General features: G+C 42.4%; 1 protein-coding gene across 1 annotated transcript in view; it reads right to left on the bottom strand.

Moving 5' to 3' along the window:
* Nucleotides 1-12325, bottom strand: part of TM4SF4 (transmembrane 4 L six family member 4) — a 30264-nt gene extending 17939 nt beyond the window's left edge. The window contains exons 1-2 of the mRNA XM_047754922.1: nucleotides 11728-12325; nucleotides 10874-10963 (exon numbers count right to left, since the gene is read on the bottom strand). Of these exons, the coding sequence (XP_047610878.1) occupies nucleotides 10874-10963; nucleotides 11728-11901 (264 nt within the window). The 5' untranslated portion in view covers nucleotides 11902-12325. The remainder of the gene's footprint in view (nucleotides 1-10873; nucleotides 10964-11727) is intronic.
* Between the last annotated feature and the right edge of the window lie 6204 nt (nucleotides 12326-18529).

The raw sequence follows: 18529 nt of genomic DNA, 5'->3' as shown, positions 1-18529 counted from the left end.
ACTGCTCCGGTGACACAAAGGTATAGTGCAGAGCAGAGTTTAAAAAGTCAGCAGACTCAGGCTCAGATCTCAGCTTTACTACTTTTCTCTGTGAGATGACTACACAAGGGATGTATCCTCAGGGTCTTTGTTTCTTATCTAGAAAAAGGGCACGATAAAGCCTACCTAAGTTAGATGTGCTAACCTGAGCTAAATGTCAGATATTCCCTCTTCCCTCTTTCCCATGTTACTATCAATCTTTTCACGGTATGTATTTCAGGGTTTCAGGGTTGAAAGGATCAAATTGTACCAGGGCAACTGGAGTCTGTGTAATCTATTTAGCAGGGATTCATATTCATAGCATATATAAGTGTATTTTGAGTGCACATTTCCAAGACTGAGCTCTGGCACCACGGGCCATGTCTGACTTCCCATGTAGAACCTACATTTCCTTCCTTCATATCTCTCACCCGCCCCATACTCTGGAATGTGTCAACTCCCATCACAGCAGCTACCCACAACCATAATGCATAGCTGTTTATGTGTGTCTTGGCCAACCAGAGGACAAATTCCTTGAAGCCGTGGACAGTAGGTTATCTGAAGATAGTTTGGATGTTGCCCGACTCCTACCACCAACTGTACATTTGCTGTTTTCCTTCCTAGCTTATCAAAAATACTGAATCAAAGGTACTTACTGGATGATTTCATTATTTTTTCTTTTTATGGCTGCACCTGCGGCATATGGATGTTCCTAGGCTAGGGGTTGATTTGGAGCTGCAGCTGCCAGCCTATAACACAGCCACAGCAATGCCAGATCCGAGCTAAATCTGCAACCTATGCCACAACTTGTGGCAACACCGGACCCTTAACCCACTGAGCGATGCCAGGGATTGAACCTGCATCTTCATGGATACTAGTTGGTTTTTTAACCCGCTGAGCCACATTGGGAACTCTTGGATGTTTTCAATGACTAGCCTTTCATATTACTTATCAGTTAGATTTTGTTCCCCTTATTTTTTTTTTTTGTGCCTAGGATATCTTAAACCTATTCTCACCATCAAAAAATTTGTGAATATAATGTAGGTCAGAAGTAAAAGAACATTTTTCTCAATTTATCATGGTAGAATGGGCACTCTCCTCAGATGTGAGGGAATTGCCTTAGAGCCCTGTCCTTATTTCATCCATCATGCAATAGGGCATTTCCTCAAATTTGAACAGCCAAGTATTGTGTAGGAAAGACATTAGTCAGAAACAACCCCATTACTATTGGATGACAGAATTATTTAAAAATTTCTTTCTTAACACAGATTTGTTAATAATTCTTGGAAAGTTTACCTCACAGTTCTTAGCTCTGGATATCATAGTTAACAGGCCTTTTAGAGGGCATTCTAATATGAGCACACAGTGTTTACAGTAGTGGAGATAATTAATTTATACCTGCAAGAGGAATGTCTGAATCTGTCTTTGTCTTATGTGAATTGATATTTATGACTAAGACTGAAATTCCCACTGACGACATCACACATGGATACAAAAATGTCATTAAATGGAAGAGAGAATGTACTGTGGGAAATTTTTCTTTTTTGGCTGTGGCATGCAGCAGCTTGAAGTAGGATCTCAGTTCCCAGGCCAGGGATTGAACCCAGGCTGTAGCAGTAGAAGTGCTGAATCCTAACCATTAGACCACGGGGAAACTCCCTGTGTGTAACTTTTGATGGCTCCAAAGACTTCAGTGAGAGCAAAGACTTTGATGTCAAAGATGTATGAAAACATTTTAGAATAAATAAATGGGGGAGAAGTAATATCTCAAAAGCATATATTAAAATTATTTTATGGAGTTCCCATTGTGCTTCAGTAGTAATGAACCCAACTAGTATCCATGAGGATGCAGGTTCAATCCCTGGCCTCTCTCAGTGGGTTAAGGATCCAGCATTGCCATGAGCTGTGGTGCAGGTCCCAGATGCAGTTCAGATCTGCTGTTGCTGTGGCTGTGGTGTATGCTGGCAGCTGTAGCTCCGATTCGATCCTTAGCCTGGCAACTTCCATATGCCATGGGTGCAGCCATTAAAAAAAAGACAAAAAAATTATTTTATATTTTATACATGTGATTAAAAATTTGCTATGTCATTGAAAGTTTATGTGAATATTAATGCTAGTCAAGGAACATTTTTTGAAACTTTATGGGAAAATGAGAGATGATTATATATTGTTTTGCCTTATATTTGGGTATACATGATAATTATATCCAGTGTCCTGTAAACTTCACCACTTCACACACACACACACCACACACAATACTCTGCCAACTAACTCCAGATACCCTGTCATTTTCAAATTTCTTTGTAAATGACATTGGTTCTCTCATATAAATAAAACAATAGATAAGGAAAAAATATCTTTTTGCCTACTTGACCTTCTGATCTTGAGTTATATTTATTAGTTGGGAATCATGAAACTATTGACAGGTAAGAATGGAAGAGTATCTAAAATTGCTGTAATAAAAAAGAAGCTTGCATTTTCAAAAAGGGAGTTTGGAAGTCTGAGGACACCTGGGTTCCAGCCCTCCCCCCCCCCCCCACCCCCAGCTCTCTGGCCTCAGCTCCCAGTGGTAACAGAAGAAATGGGTGGGCGGTACTAAAATGTCCCTTCAGCTACAACTCAGGATTTCATCACCACTGGCTGGCAGTGAGAGGAGAAACCTAACTTGCACTATTCCTGCTATATGAGATGGGTAAAGGATTTTAGATATCATTCTTGAAACATTTTAACAGGCAGATGTTTACAGACATGAAAAGTGTGTACAACTGCAAGCAAGCAAGTCTTCATTTTAAGCAAGTCTGAGGAAATCAAAACCAGGTTCTTATAAAATATCAATGAGAGGATTTTCCCCTTTATGGAGAGTCTTCATTGTAAGCACCTCTAGACTAGCCCTGTCCAATTGAAATATAACGCAAGCCCTATATGTAACTTAAAATTTTCTAGTAACCTCCGCTTTAAAAGTTTTTAAAAAGTGAGTTTTTTTGTTTTTGGTCTTTTTCTATGGCCACACCCGTGGCACATGGAGGTTCCCAGGCTAGGGGTCTAATTGGAGCTACAGCTGCCGGCCTGTGACCTACACCACAGCTCACGGCAACACCAGATCCTTAGCCCACTGAGCAAGGCCAGGGATCGAACCCGCAACCTCGTTCCTAGTCAGATTCATTAACCACCAAGCCACGACGGGAACTCCGAAATTAATCTTAATGACACAGTTTCTTTAACTCAACATATACAATGTATTATCATTTCAATATGTAATCAACAAAACAATTACTATGAGACATTTTACATTCTTCTTTTGTACTAATTATTTGAAATCTGGTGTGTATTTTATACCCGGGGTACATCTCAATTTAGACCAGCCACATTCCATGTGCTCAATAGCTCCATATGGATAATGGCTACTCTAGTAGACAGTATAGTCTAGAACATTTGATAGATTGATTTTTGGTAGTAAAAGTTCAAAAAATGGATAGATATGGTGTGTACTGATTTCATGATTATGGTTACTCTCAGGAAGGAGGGAAATGTGGTACGGAGAATGCCATGACTCTCAATTGTTTTATTTCTTGTAAATGTTTTTTGCAAGAAAGGTTTTATTCTTGTTTTCTTTACTCTCAAACATTTTATTTCTTTATAAAACTACCTGAAGAAACTATGGCATCAGTTTACAATTTCTTAAAGCTACAGGTGGTATGTTTTGTTTTTGTATTCACATTTGAAATATCTCATCTTAAAATGAAGAAAATAAATACTCCAAATTTTTTTTTATAATTTTCCAGAATGGATGACTTACATGAAGCAAGGTATACTGTATGTCTCTTTGTTTTAACTAATTTCATTTTCAGAAGAATTAAAAATTGCCAAATTCACTACTCAGAGATATTATCAGTCTTGAAATCAGATGGAGCACCTTCAATTTTTCAGGGGGTCCTGATCCAAAAATTTTAATGTTAAAAGAGAAGTGGAGTTCCTGTCGTGGCGCAGTGGTTAACGAATCCGACTAGGAACCATGAGGTTGCGGGTTCGGTCCCTGCCCTTGCTCAGTGGGTTAACGATCCGGCGTTGCCGTGAGCTGTGGTGTAGGTTGCAGATGCGGCTCGGATCCCGAGTTGCTGTGGCCCTGGTGTAGGCCAGTGGCTACAGCTCCGATTCAACCCCTAGCCTGGGAACCTCCATATGCTGCGGGAGCGGCCCAAGAAATAGCAAAAAGACAAAAAAAAAAAAAAGATAAGTTATTAAAAAATAAAAAGTAAAAGAGAAGTTATTGAAATCAAGCAGAATATGTTAGGGAACAGACACTCTAAATGGGGTGTTTTTTAAAGCAAACAGACAAAAGGCCTTCAGTATTTCTGGAAGGAGACACAATAACTGGGGACACTGGTAACTTCTGGGGAAGGGCGTTGCCAGACTTTGGAATCAGGAATGTGTGGCTTCCTTTGCAGTTTTTGTACTATGGACGTGTTTTTCCTATTCTAGATGAATAAAAATAAAGAGAAGCATTGCTGTGCAGTGGTCAAGGGCATGCAGTATAGGCAGATAGATCTGGGTTTGAGTCCTGGTTCCTCCCTCATGACCTTGGGAGTTCATCTTTCTAAGATCTCCATTTTTTCTTCTGTAAAACAAGGCTCAATAATAACTACCCGTCTCCCAGAGGTCATGATAAGTAAGATATCTAATCAATAGGAAATAGAGAATCAAAGGTACACATCTCTAGAAAATCAGACAACCCCCAGGTGGGTCAGGCAATTACATAATGCCTAGTATTTCACTGTTGGGATATCCAGAAATTTCTTTTGCTTATTTCCAAGATTTGGATAATTTCACATGACATTAACAAGCATTTGATAAATATCATTGTTATATAATATTTTTTGGTCTTTTTTTTTTTTTTTTTAGCGCCACACTTGTGACATATGGAGGTTCCCAGGCTAGGGGTGGAATCAGAGCTGTAGCCACAGCCACAACAATGTGGGATCTGAGCCGTGTTTGCAACTTACACCACAGCTCACAGCAATGCCCGATCCTTAACTCACTGAACGAGACCAGGGATTGAACCTCCTTCCTCATGGATAATAGTCGGGTTCGTTAACCACTGAGCCACAATGGGAACTCCATAATAATGTTTTAATGATCATAGCTTCACAAACATTAACCTCCCACAAATACAGAGAGCAGAGCTCTGGGGAGAAAAATAAAAGTAAGCAGGTTATCTTGGGGTTGCTCATGTTCAGTTCATATTTCTAGAGAAACATCCGTTGATGTATATGCTGTAAACACTTCCCTTGAAATGCAAGATAATGCCGTCAAATTCACCATGTGTTAGCTTCAAGACCTCTGTCTCTGCTGGGCTCTGAAGGCAGATGATGTGGGATCAGATCCTAGCCTTTTCTGTCAGCTGAACCAGATGGAGGAAGCATGGGAGCTGAGAAGGGAGGAAGAGTGGGAGATTCGGAGACATGGTAGGTACTCTTTTCTTTTCTTTTTTGGCTGCACCTGTGGCAGGTGGAACTTCCTGGGCCAGGGTTTGAATCTGCACCACAGCAGTGACAACGCTGGATCCTTAACCTGCTGAGCCATCAGGGAACTCTGGAAACAAGGTATTTTGCAGCTTGGGTAGTGGCAATGTGTTGGGGAAGCATTTCCGTGGATATGAAGTTTCCTCTAAGAAAGTATTCTTTTTTTTTTGTCTTTTGTCTTTTTTTGTTGTTGTTGTTGTTGTTGCTATTTCTTGGGCCGCTCCTGCGGCATATGGAGGTTCCCATGCCAGGGGTTGAATCGGAGCTGTAGCCACCGGCCTACCTACGCCAGAGCCACAGCAACGCGGAATCCGAGCCGCGTCTGCAACCTATACCACAGCTCACGGCAACGCCGGATCATCAACCCACTGAGCAAGGGCAGGGATCGAACCCGCAACCTCATGGTTCCTAGTCGGATTCGTTAACCACTGCGCCACGACGGGAACTCCTAAGCAAGTATTCTAAGAGTCATTTAGAGATTACTTGAAGTCTTTTTTCACTTAAACTTTCATATCCTCCTGAATTTTCTGTCTCTGTCTTGGGAAGCTGGGAAGATGGGCTCAGGGGAGGCAAGCGGTCGGTCAGAAACTTAACCAGCAAGAGGCTCAGTTTCCTTATTTATGAATTCATAAATTTAGAAACTTAATGCCTAACTCAAAGGGTACTGTGAGAATTGAGCCTGAAAAAGTGTGCACATCACCTTAAATCCTTCCTGGACATTCATTCACTTCATCCGCCCAAAATGCACTTACTGAGCACCTGTGTGTCCTCAATACCCCAGATCCTTGGTACTCGCCGCCCTTTCCCTGCATACTAATGCTTGAAACAGCTTCCTCAATCCCTGCAATGCCCTTATGAAAGCTAGCAACTGCCATGGTCCACTTTACAGCAGAGGGTTTTGAAACATAGAAAAAATATTTAGTGAAGAGATAGGAATCTACACTTTATTTCTTCTGTAAGTTAATCCATTATTTCAAAAGAATTGTCTTTCTTAACCCCCACCCCCCTTCAAACTGGCTGTCCTTCCAAGGAATGCAGTGGTGAATGGCAGGGAGTCAGTGTTCCTGGCCTCAGCAAGTGCCATCCCCAGCAGTGCTCACCACACAGGAGGCGTCCCTAGAGGGCACTGGTGAGACAAGCTGGGCACAGGAAGAAGCACTGACTCTACACTGAATAGACTGATTTATGATCTGACCAAGATCTTTCAGGACAGGTCTGTCAACCATCTGGCTCTGCCTATGGGTGGGGTGGGCTTTTATCTGCCTGATGTACTTTAAGGATGCTGAAATACCTGCCTGCCTCAAAATATCTTTTTTTATCATCCCATTATTAAAGACACTCCTTTAAGTCAAGGTCAAGGTCTTCTAAAGGTTCTTATTAAAGCACATATTTAACAGGCAAGAGTTGATAAAATTAACTAGCTGTCCCTTTGGATCCTGACAGGTCCATTTTTTTTTAAGGGTTAGAGGGCAGGAGCTCCTGATCTACCACAGATCAGCTACTAGTGAACCTCCAGGATGGGAAGGAAAGCTTGAGACCTAGCAACAGACCCAGGCCAAGGTTTTTGACGCCCACTTTGGAAGACATCCTCCCCTCACAGGTCACCCTGTTCTCAGTTCTCATTTACTCTAATTTATGTAAAAGGGTACAGACCCCTGGGATTGGGTTTCAGTCTTGTTCTGTTTCAGAGGAGCCTTTCCTCCAATTTTTAGTGTCACCATGAAACTATCAATTAAGTGACCTCAAGATTTTTTTTTTTCTCCTGCTCATTGTCTTACTTTATCTCTACAGCCATAACATCCTGCTTCCATTATTTTTATTTTATTTTTTTGGCTGCTCTGGCCACAGATTGAACCCATGACACAGCAGTAACCAGAGCCACGGATCTGGCAGTGACAATGCCAGATCCTTAACCCACGAAGCCACCAGGGAACTCCCTGCTTTCACTATTGATTAATATGTCCTGGTTTTACTACCCAAGGAAAGGGAAGGGAGTGATGCAGCTGATTTCTGGGGCTATTCTAGAAAGACAGCAGAGAAGAGAGGAGAGAGGCCAGGACAACTGATGGAGAGCAAAGCTGTGAAGACAGACGTAGGATTTAGTCCAACAGCCCTTGGCCTAGTCTGTTTCTGCCTCACAGGACTTTCCACCCAACAGCATTTCTTACACAGTGTTGCTTGGAAGCCCAGTGACCTTAAATATCTGGAGAGGAAGGCTGTGAGCCTTTGGAAAAATAATTCAAATCTTTAGCATTATAGTCCTGATCAGATTATGTTGTAGCTTTTTTTCTTTTTGTCTGTTAAATATCTTTCTTTAAAAATTGGTTATCGCTTTGTGCTCCAGAGCCTCAAAACATTAAGGAAATGTGGCTCCAAAGCTGGGACATGAATCCAATAGCCCTTTGGGGTGTGGTGAAGGACTTGATCATGCCCAGGGCAGGCCATTTTTGTGCCAATGTGTAGGCCCAGGAGAACCAGGTTAATTTTTTGTTTTTTTTTTTTTTTTGAAGAGGAAAATAAGTAAGATATCTAGATATTTTTGGTGAAATCTTTCTATTTTTAAAAGTTGGGAGCTGATTAACAAACAAAGGAACCCCAAGTAAGAAACCCTTCTTCTGACCACCTAGTTTGTGGTCACCCCTGGTGCAGGGTGGCTGTGGCTGGTGCCTCGGTTTCCAGCTGGAAGAGCTGGTACTTGATGCGCACTGCCTTGTGGACAGGCAGCCAGTCGCTGGGAGGCATCATCCTCAGCTCAGGCACAGTGAGAGCGCCCAGTCAGACCACTTCAATCGGGTGCTCTAAATGTTTCTGAGCATATTGACTTAACTTTGCTTGGAAAAATAGGACTTCTCTGCCTTCCTCTTGGACTCCCCGTAAATCTAATTTAAAAACATGTTTTGCACAGTATTTTGAATACTGTTTCACATCTCACTGTGGTTATACATAAACCTAAAAACAAAACAAAACAACCCCCCAATCCTTGTTTTATACTGGCTAATCTTCAGCCTTCTACTCTGCACCAGGGAATGAGCTGTTAGATTTCTAAGCAATTCATCCAAATTCCTTAATTGCTAATTTTTTGCAAGTTCTCATTTCCGACTTATCTCCCCCCAAAAAAACTACAAGTTATAATGGGACTACGTTTCAAAGGGAAATGAGTTAACATATTTATTTCTTTCCTTTACAATTAATTATTTTAAAATATTATTATATATAACACACATTATGCAAATATAGCAAATAAATTGTGGTTAATTTTGACATCTTTATAAATGGTGATTTTAGGGTCACATGCGCAGCATATGGAAGTTTCCAGGCTAGGGGCTGAATGCAGCTGCCAGCCTATGATGCCACAGCCATGGCAATGCCAGATCTGGGCAATATCTGCAATGTATGCCACAGCCTGCAGCAATGATGGATCCTTTAACCCACTGAACAAAGCCAGGAATTGAACCAGCAACCTCATGGATACTAGAAGGGTTCTTAACCCACTGAGCCACAACAGGAACTCCTAAATTATGATTTTAAATGCTGCTATAATCATCAATGCTTGATGGTGTTTAAACAGTGAGAACATCCTCTTGGAATGATCTTTGAGCTCATACGGAAAAGCATCATTGTATGTAGAGTGCACCAGCTGCAGCCCTTCATATGTACTCAATACATATTTTTTAGTTGACTAAACGAGCAATTAATGATGAGAAATGCTGATATGTTTCTGTTTCAGGACAAATAGCTGCACCTTTCCCTTTTTTAAAAAAATGACCATACCCTCGGCATATGGAGGTTCCCAGGCCTGACCTGCGATTCCTCAGTGACCCCAGCCGTTGTAGGTGGATTCCAAATCCACTGTGCCACAGTGGGAACTCCTATACCTTTCCTTTAAGAGGTAAAGGTGAGAGAATGTAATTCATCACTGGGTTCATGAGTCTCTAAGATGGACAGCTGAAGCTCAGGAAATTAGAGCAGGAGCTTGCCTTATCATCATTCAGACAGTAATTCCAGTTCAGCTTTCTTCATTTTTGCCACATCAAGATACCCGAACTCACTATTCTTCTCTAAGTTAACTCTATTTTATTCATTTATATCACCTCTCTGAATGAAAAACTAGAATCACTAATGTATGTAAACACAATGTTACTGATTTTCTCATTAATGTTTCTCATCTCCTGGAGCCAGAGACTTGATCTCACTTTGTTAAGAAAGGGAAATTAAAAAGGATTTGAATTAGTAAGGACTAATTTCCATCAAAATAAGAGTTTTCTGGTAGAATCAAGAGGATTGAAGGAGAACAAAAAAGAAACTAACTTTCTATGTGATCGAACGATAGAGCATATCTGTATCTGGGCAGAGCTTGTCTGTACTTGGGGAAATTCTGATCTAGTCCCATATCCTTATGTTGTAGATGAGCAGAGGGAGACAGAGAGCAGTGACTCCAGTTGTGGAAATGGGACCCAACCCCACTCCCAGTCTTCTTTCCCTCCCGCTTGGAACAGTGTAGCCCACTATAAGATGTATGGCTGCAGAAAACAAGAAAGGAAACAGAGGAATTCCCATTATGGCTCAATGGTTAATGAATCTGACTAGGAACCATGAGGTTTCGGGTTCAATTTCTGGCCTCCAGTGGGTTAAGGATCTGGCATTGCCATGAGCTGTGGTGTACGTCACAGATGTGGCTCCAATCCCTCTGTGGCTGTGGCGTAGGCCAGGTGGCTACAGCTCCTATTCGACCCCTAGCCCGGGAACCTCCATATGCCACAGGAGCAGCCCTAGAAAAGGCAAAAAGACAAAAAAAAAAAAAAAGAAAGAAAGGGAACAGAGTTCCCAAGGCAAAGTCCATGTAGAGGACGGAAATGCTGAGGCTCTGAGGCAATGAACTTGCTGGTGGTGAGAATGGAGAGTTGAGGGGGCCACTGGGGAGAAGACAGGGTTATTGTCTGTTATTCTGTCCCACTCCCCTTTACCGATGAGGCAACACAGAGCCAGAGAAAGGAAAGGCCTCGCCAGGGAACTCAGGGCTTCTCAGTGGCAAAGGGAGAGTTACAGCCCTTCTGCCTGCCAAACCTGTATTTTTTATACAGCACTGCTGCACTTTTACAACTCTGCCTGTTTATAACATTTTAAATGGTACTCATGCCTTTATAAGTATGAGGGCGATGGTTTTTAAAATTTAGGATTATTGTCACTTTGCTCCAGCACGAACCCCATCTTCATCCTCCTACCAGCTGCTCCCAAAGTCCTTCCTGGGGTTGGTAACTTCTCCATCCCCTGTCACCCACCTCCGCCAGCACAAGGAGGCAGTGCGAGGGAGCAGGAGGGCACAGAACCAGACTCACCGCAAAGCGCTTCCCGCAGCTCTCGTTGCCACAGCACCCACAGCAGTCATTGTTCTTCAGGCCCAAGAATACCAGTGCAGGGAAGATCATCTATAGGCAAAAGAAGCACCTTAGAGGGACTCTGGTTTGGTCATGAAGGGGGTGCCCATGCCTGCCTGGCTGTGTGAGGAGCCACACCTGTGATGTGGGACTTGGTGGCCAAAGAGTATGGCAGGAACTAACAGAGCCTGGCTGGTGGGTGGACAAGTGTTGAGTATCCGGGTTCTATTTGGCCTAAGGGCAGCTGTTGTGAGGCAGGATGTCGAGATCTGACACCCTGTGTTCCCATTTACATGGTGGGTCAGGATAGGGATTAAAAATCCTGTCCTCAATGGTAGTGAAACATGAGGCTCTCTCATTCTCTAAGCCAGAGGGTCCCAACCTCTGTTGGAAATGAGGGATAAAGAAATCATTAGCACAAGAGTGGAAGAAGAATCCACTGACACCTGCTTCTCTTGTGGTTTTCAGTCATTTACTAGAAAATTTGTGTTCACCTCCTCCCTGACCACCACCCTGCACCCCAGCGTTTTCTTGTTAAAATAAAGAAATTATGCGGCAATCAGTTCGGTTCAGGAAATTCAACTGACCCATGAGAACTGCTAGCCTAAGCTTGGGGATTCATCACTTAGTCCATTTAATGAACGTGTCTTTGGCCCGTCCCAATGGGGAGGGCAGAAATTAAAGCGCTAACTTTTCATCATGCAGTGCTTGGGCTTTTGTTAGCAGCCAAATCTCTTCCTGTTTAGTCAGTACCCACTTTTAAAAGGATAGGGTGAATATATCCTCTGGGGGGATTTTAAGGCTTCCCTACTCACCAAAACTCCGCTTCCTAATATTCCTCCAAAAAGCCAGACTTCATCGGAAAGGTGGTCATTGTTGTCTATCACTTTTCCTCCAGGGAAAAATAGCAGGATGTTAGCCAGGAAGCCAAACACAGTGAGGGGAATGAGGGTGCCCCCCAGGCACTTGGCACAGCTCCCAGTGCACATGCTGGAGATGGAGCTACAAGGTTTGCGATACAAAGTCCTTCGCTTCCTTCTTCACAGGCTCTCTTCAAGTTATTGGCCACAGCGTCTTAATAATTGTCCACAAATCAATCCGTATTTTGGAGCTCAGAAACGAAATCAGCCCGTGAACTGTGTCCCTGGAGTTGCTTCAGCCTCTCAAATACAGCAGAACCTTGATGGCAACAGGCATTTATACATTCTGCTTGACACTAAGTCCTTTCTTTTTTTTTTGCACCCTCATAAATAAGATTACGTCCTTTGCAATCATTTTGCCATGGAGACCAATAACCTCTGTTAATAATCCACCAGCACAGACAAGATACTCAACCTTGTTGCAGTAGAATATAGGGCTGAAACAAACAGCATCTGGAAATACTGCACTTTTAATATGACAATGCCCCTGCCCAAATCAAGAAATATTTTCCCCAGGCTCTTTATAAATCACTGTAAAATTGAGTTACATCCTGCCTAAAACCATGTCTCTTAAGTACTTAATGGCCTACAGTGCGTGTCTTTGTCTTTTCCACTGAAAGCTGGGAATGCAAAAGAGATATTTGAAAGAGTTTCTGTTTTCCTCAGTAGGAGAATAACAATCTGATGATCCAGTTGGATACTGCTGAGCTTAGGTCTACAGGAATTTTTTAAAGGACAATATCAGAATGACTGTTTGTTGTCTCATTGCTCTATTTTTATACTTGCTACTCCATTAAATTCTCTCTCCTTCCCTACTTGGCATGCTAGAATTAGCAAAAACAGTTTCCACAATCAACTTGTTCAGCTGCATCTTCCATGCAGAGGTAAAAACCTCTACCTTTACAAAAGGTAAGGGGAAAGAAAGATTGAGGTTGAGTGGAGGAGGGGAAAGATACTGATAAATGATTGGAGGCAGAGCAGAAAAAGTTGAAAGAACAGTTAGAGAATGTAGGAGGCAGTAAGATGGACTTCTACTGGAAATTTTGCCAACAGCCTGGGGCATGATTAAATTACTAGTTTGCACTGTGTCACTTTAAGAAGGTCTCTGCCATGCCCAGACCAAACCCTACCATGTGCAATGACCCTGCTCTGAACTGGTGTTGGGTAACAGCTGAAGGACTATGGGATGGAAAGGGAGCCTGCTAGCTCTTTGTTGGGAGTCTAGAGGTTAGAATAAGACAGTAGATAATATTTCATAGTCAGATTTTAGCTAAATAAAAAGCAAGTAACATCATTATCATGGTGAGACTTGTCCTCCCATGGAGTTGGCCACATGTTCCCTGGGAAGCAGTGGGCTGCATTCTACCAAGGCTCAAGGAGCCTCAACCAGGGGAGCTGTGGACAGAATTCCAGAAGATTCAGAGCAGATGGACTCTGAGGTTCCTTCTAAAAGTCTATGAAACATGCATTGGTTGCTCTATAAAGATACTTTCTGAGATCTCAGGATTGGGGATGAGAAGAAAAACAGAAAATGTTTCTTGAGCACTGGGAAGAAGATGTCATGTCCCCTGTAGAAGGCAGTAGGGCTTAGAGAGGTTAAAAATACATTTTGCGAGATCACCCCAGCCTAATGAAGTGTGGTGCTAAGAGTTTAAATCAAGATTCTTTGTCACCAAAACCCAGGCTATTGTTTTCTCATAGATTTTCCCTTTTCGAAATTAAACAAGTTATTTTTTCAATATGAACAAGAATGATGCCATGTTGAATTGTATGGGTAAGTTTGGACAAATTTCCTGCTGAACAAAGGTGAACAACTGTGATTTTTTTTTCCTATTAGAAAATAATATGGATTTTTTTTTCTTTTTTGTAGAAAAGTCAGAAATATAGACAAACAGAAGGAAGAAAAGGAAAACCAACTGTGTTCCATCGCCAATAGGTAAGGACTCTTATCTCTTTGCTGGCAGTTGTTTTCCAACACCCCAAGCAGGTGCAAATAAGCTTTCTTTGTAACCCACCAGGTTTGACAGGGAGCCATAAGAATAATCCCAGAAGGAAGACAAAGATTCTAGGGTTGTAAGTGGTAAGTTCACCCTTATAGATGCCACCTTGGAGCTAGGCCGTTCCCCTTTGGACACCGGGCAGTTTTTTCTTTCTTCAGAGACTTTTGCCTCTAGAAGTCAAGGCATTTGAATAACTCATCAACACAGCCCTGATATCCTAGACTTTTTAGATGAGCAACTGGGGTTGGCAATCACTAAGTGAACAAGTGAAAGTAAGAGATACTGTGGATCACAATTCAGTTTTTTAAGAAGACTTGGTAACTGAGTAACTGTGAGGGAGAGGCCAGACGTCCTTTATTTCCTGTGTGGAGAAGTGGAAACACAGACAATCACCCTTCTGGAATGCCCTGACTTCAAGCTTGGAGGGTGATTAATTCATTTATTGTTCAATATTCATTGTGCCTTTAGACCTGTAGGCAGGAAGTGGAATACCTAATCTAGGGAAATGGGATGGTGAGGGGAGGGAGGCTTGGTGAAATTCACCCTCAGGAAGGGTGGGGTCATGGCTCTAGGTACTTGTGAGATTCAGACAATAGTTCTTTTGATACCCTTCTTGTTTGCTGTTCACTCTTTGTTTAGCACTGAAGCCCTTAAACCAAAAGGGCTAGAGCCTTCCTTTTCAGAGAGAGCAAGGAGGAGGTGGCTGAGACAGAGCCCCACTTTTTTTTTTTTCTTTTTGGGACCACACCTGCAGCATATGGAAGTTCCCAGGCTAGGGGGTCTAATTTCAGCCATAGCTGCTGGCCTACACCACAATCACAGCAATGTGGGATCCAAGCCGCATCTGTGAGCTACACCATAGCTCACAGCAACGCCAGATAATGTACTGAGCAAGGCCAGGGATCAAACCCATATCCTCATGGATACTAGTTGGATTTGATACCACCGAGCCACAACGGGAACTCCTGGAGCCCCACTTTGGGTCCTGTCCTATAGGAAGAAGACCTCAGAAGACCTCTCACCTTCTCAGAGGTGAGAATAGATGGAATCTCTGGAAGGCACAGAAAGGGATCCTTTCGGAGAGAAAAGGAGAGGAACACGAGCCTGGGTGGCACATGACTGGCTCCTTCACTCTTGGGTCATTCCAGCATAAGCGTTCCATAAGTGGCCACTGTCCTGTTTGAGACTAGACCACAAAAGGACCCCAACAGCCTAGAGAACTGAACGACACAGGGCCCACTCTCGGATTTCTCTCTGTCAGAACCTAACTGGAATTGTCATCCAAGCCTAACCAGAGCCACCATTTACAGAGCACTTGCTATATGCCAGGCACTGGTCTACTGGTCTCTGCCATAACTCATTTAATCCCAGAGCATTCCAATAAAATGGGTACTTGCCCTGTTTTCGTGATAACAAAATAACTAGTAAGTGCTGTTCTGGTTGACTCTTGATGTAGCATAAAGCATCTTAAAACTTTATATTTAAAATAGCAACTTTGTGTTTAAAATAGGGGTCAGGAGGGAGGATTGGGAGTTTGGGATCAGCAGATGCAAATTATTACATATAGGATGGATAAACAAGGTTCTACTGTATAGCAGGGAACTATATTCAGTATCCTGTGATAAGCCATAGTGGAAGAAAAAGCAACCATTTTATTATACAGCATGGTTTTGTGGGTCAGTTGTTTGAGTGGAGATCAACGAGGTATTTCTTCAGCTCTAGGTAGTGTCATTGGAATTATTGGCTCTTGTTCAGCTGGGGGCTGCAGTGCATTGGTCTGTAGGGTCCTAGATGGCTTCACTCACATTCCAGGCACCTCGATGGATAGGGTGGTAAGACTGGGCTCAGCAGGGCCCTCCCTTCCCCCATAGTCTTAGAGGTCCGCACATATTCTCTGCAGTGACATAGTGAGGTTTCACATGGTGCTGCAAAAGACAAGGAATGGAAGCTGCCAGTTTCTTAAGACCTAAGGCAGAGACAGGGACAGGCCCCTTTCATCATATTCTCTTGGTTAGGATTGTCAGAGTCATCTAAGATTCGAGGACTCGGTCGTAGACCTCACATCTGCATGAGAAAAATGTCAAAGAATTTGTGGCCATCTTTAATCCGCAGCAATGGTAGAGGTGGGATTTGAACTCAGAGTGCCTGGTTCCAGAGATCCAGAGACTGGGCTCTTAACTACCTCAGTGTAATGCCTCAATACACTGTGCTTGGATCAGCACAGGGAGAGCAGTATTTACCTTTCTCAGTGACAGGCTGAATATCTGGATAATTCCCTCTATTTCATATGGGTGGACACAGCTTAATTAGGATTTGAACTTGGGGATTTTGCAAATGTCATGGACACCTAAAAGTCAGTACCTCCAGTTGTTTTCAAAATCAGAATGAGTCATTATAAGCACACAATACCTCATGATTCAAAGGGGTGCTCCTTGGCCCTCTCTAATCTAGTTCTCAGTACAAAAGGGCACAGCCTGACCTCTCAGAAAGGCATGAACCCTGGCTGATGAATCTCTCCCGAGAGATCTGCCCAAATATTGATCGGCTTGAGTGTTCTTTCACATCGCTATGGTTATAAGTGAAAAGTTACCTTTCAACAGAAACTCATCCCTCTACCCCTACTCTCCAGAAAGTGGAACATCCCTAATTCAGGCTTCTCATTCTCTTTTTAAAGTTAAATATACTTATGGGTTCTAAAGTACACTAAGTTTAGACATTCATGCTATGGTTTTAGAAGGCAGAAAAATTTGAACACTACATTTATTTTTATGTGTGTAAATCTGATTTTATGACATCATAAATATATATATATATTTTTGGCCTATACCTTCGCACAGTTATTTCCCCAGTCATATTTGCTCTTAAAAAATTCACAAATATACTAGAAAACAACAACAACAAAAAACCCCGAAAATAAAACAAGTAATATTTGGAAAATATGAAGGTTCTCTAGGAAGGTAATGTACCTTTGAAATTTTGTTCATTGCCAAGAATAAAATTTTAACAAAATTATATAGTTAATATTTATTGTGTGCTTGTTACATGCTAGGTATGGCTTCAATGCTTTTCATTCTTTGCTCTTTTGATCTTGACGAAGTCTCTCTAAAGTGGGTAGAGTAACTCACTCTTTCCTATAGAGGAAGAAACTGATGCTCTGAGGGGTAAAAGGAGCTCATCAGGGCCTGTGCAGTAGAAAGGATCAAGTTAACATTTGAACCCAAGCCCAAACTCTGCTTACCTTTTTTTTTTTTTTAGGGCCGCATCTGCGGCATATGGAATTACCCAGGCCAGGGGTTGATTAGAGCTGTGGCTGCTGACTGACAGCCACAGCAATGCTGGATCAGAGGTGCATCTGTGACCTACACCACAGCTCGTGGCAGCACTGGATCCTAAACCCACTGAGCAAGGCCTGGGATTGAACTGGCATCCTCATGGATACTCTGTCTGGTTCTTAACCCACTTGGCCAAAATGGGAACTCCTACTTGTCTTAATAAAAGGAGAAGCCCTCCCCGAGCAATGGGAGGGCTCATGCTGTCCCACTGCCCAAAGATGCTCACATTGACTCTAAGGACCGATTCTCAGCTGCAAAAGTACTGAGCAAAGAGAGCAAAAATTATGGGTAAGACTACATTCTTAGGGGTGGTGAAAATATTAAAACCAAGTTTAAAAAGGTAGATCTTGGTGTGGGCAGCTGGTGTGATATGTTTACTCTGTGGCCAACTTGGTGTGCTCTTTCTCTGCCAGTGGTGATGTCCAGAAGCCTGAGTTGAATGATAAACATCACTCACTTGAAACTGAATGCCCATTAGTAACTCTGGTCATTAAACTTAGAGGTAAGAGAATGCATCCTGGAGGTTTTGGTGGTTTTCATAGTACCCTATGCAGCCTGAGGCATATTGCAGAAGCCCAATATTTTTAAATTGAGATTAGCATTACTGTGGTTACCTATATGTACACCAAAAGTTTTAGCAAAGTTATAGACCAGGGCTTCTCAAACTTTATTGTGCATATGACTCATCTTCGATCTTGTTAAAAGCAGATGGTGATTTAGAAGATGTGGAGTGGGACTTGAGATTTTGCATTTCAGGTTCTCTCTTGTTTTGTTTTTAAAATTTTTTTTCTTTTTTTTTTTTGCCACACCTACAGTATGTGGAGATTCTGGGTCACACAGCAGCTACCAGAGCCACAACAGTGAAAACGTAGGGAGCCTTAACTCGCTAGACTCTTGAGATTTTGCATTTCTAACAAGCTTCCAGGTAATGCTGGAGGTCATGTCATATGTCATACCTGTGGTTCTAGGACCATATAGTAAATAATATACATTTATTGGTATATTTATTTTGGGCCAAACCTACTCCCTTCTTTGACTTCCTACCAGATCTGCCCTGTGTAGAGTGTTTTGGGCAGCTGCTCCTTGCTCTAGCAAACTTTGTTCTTGAGATACTTACTGCCAACTTGGGGATTTCAGAAGGTTTGGCGACTGAAAGAGAACTCTCATCTCTCTAGCCTGCCAATTTCTGCATGTTTTAAGGTAGTGGTTCTTAAAGCGTGGGCCCATTAAAAATTTGTGCTGACATCCATGGGAAGGATCCTGCCACTCAGCTGTCTGTCTTCCCCTGGCACTCAGTCATTATCAACTGCCTTCCAGGACTGTCGTTCCAGCCCTTTTCACATTTCTCAAGCCCGCCTTCTTTTG

Source organism: Phacochoerus africanus, chromosome 1 (genome assembly GCF_016906955.1).
Source record: "Phacochoerus africanus isolate WHEZ1 chromosome 1, ROS_Pafr_v1, whole genome shotgun sequence".
Lineage (NCBI taxonomy): Eukaryota > Metazoa > Chordata > Mammalia > Artiodactyla > Suidae > Phacochoerus > Phacochoerus africanus.
Note: the sequence above shows the minus strand (reverse complement) of the source record. Positions and strands in the feature narration are given on the sequence as shown.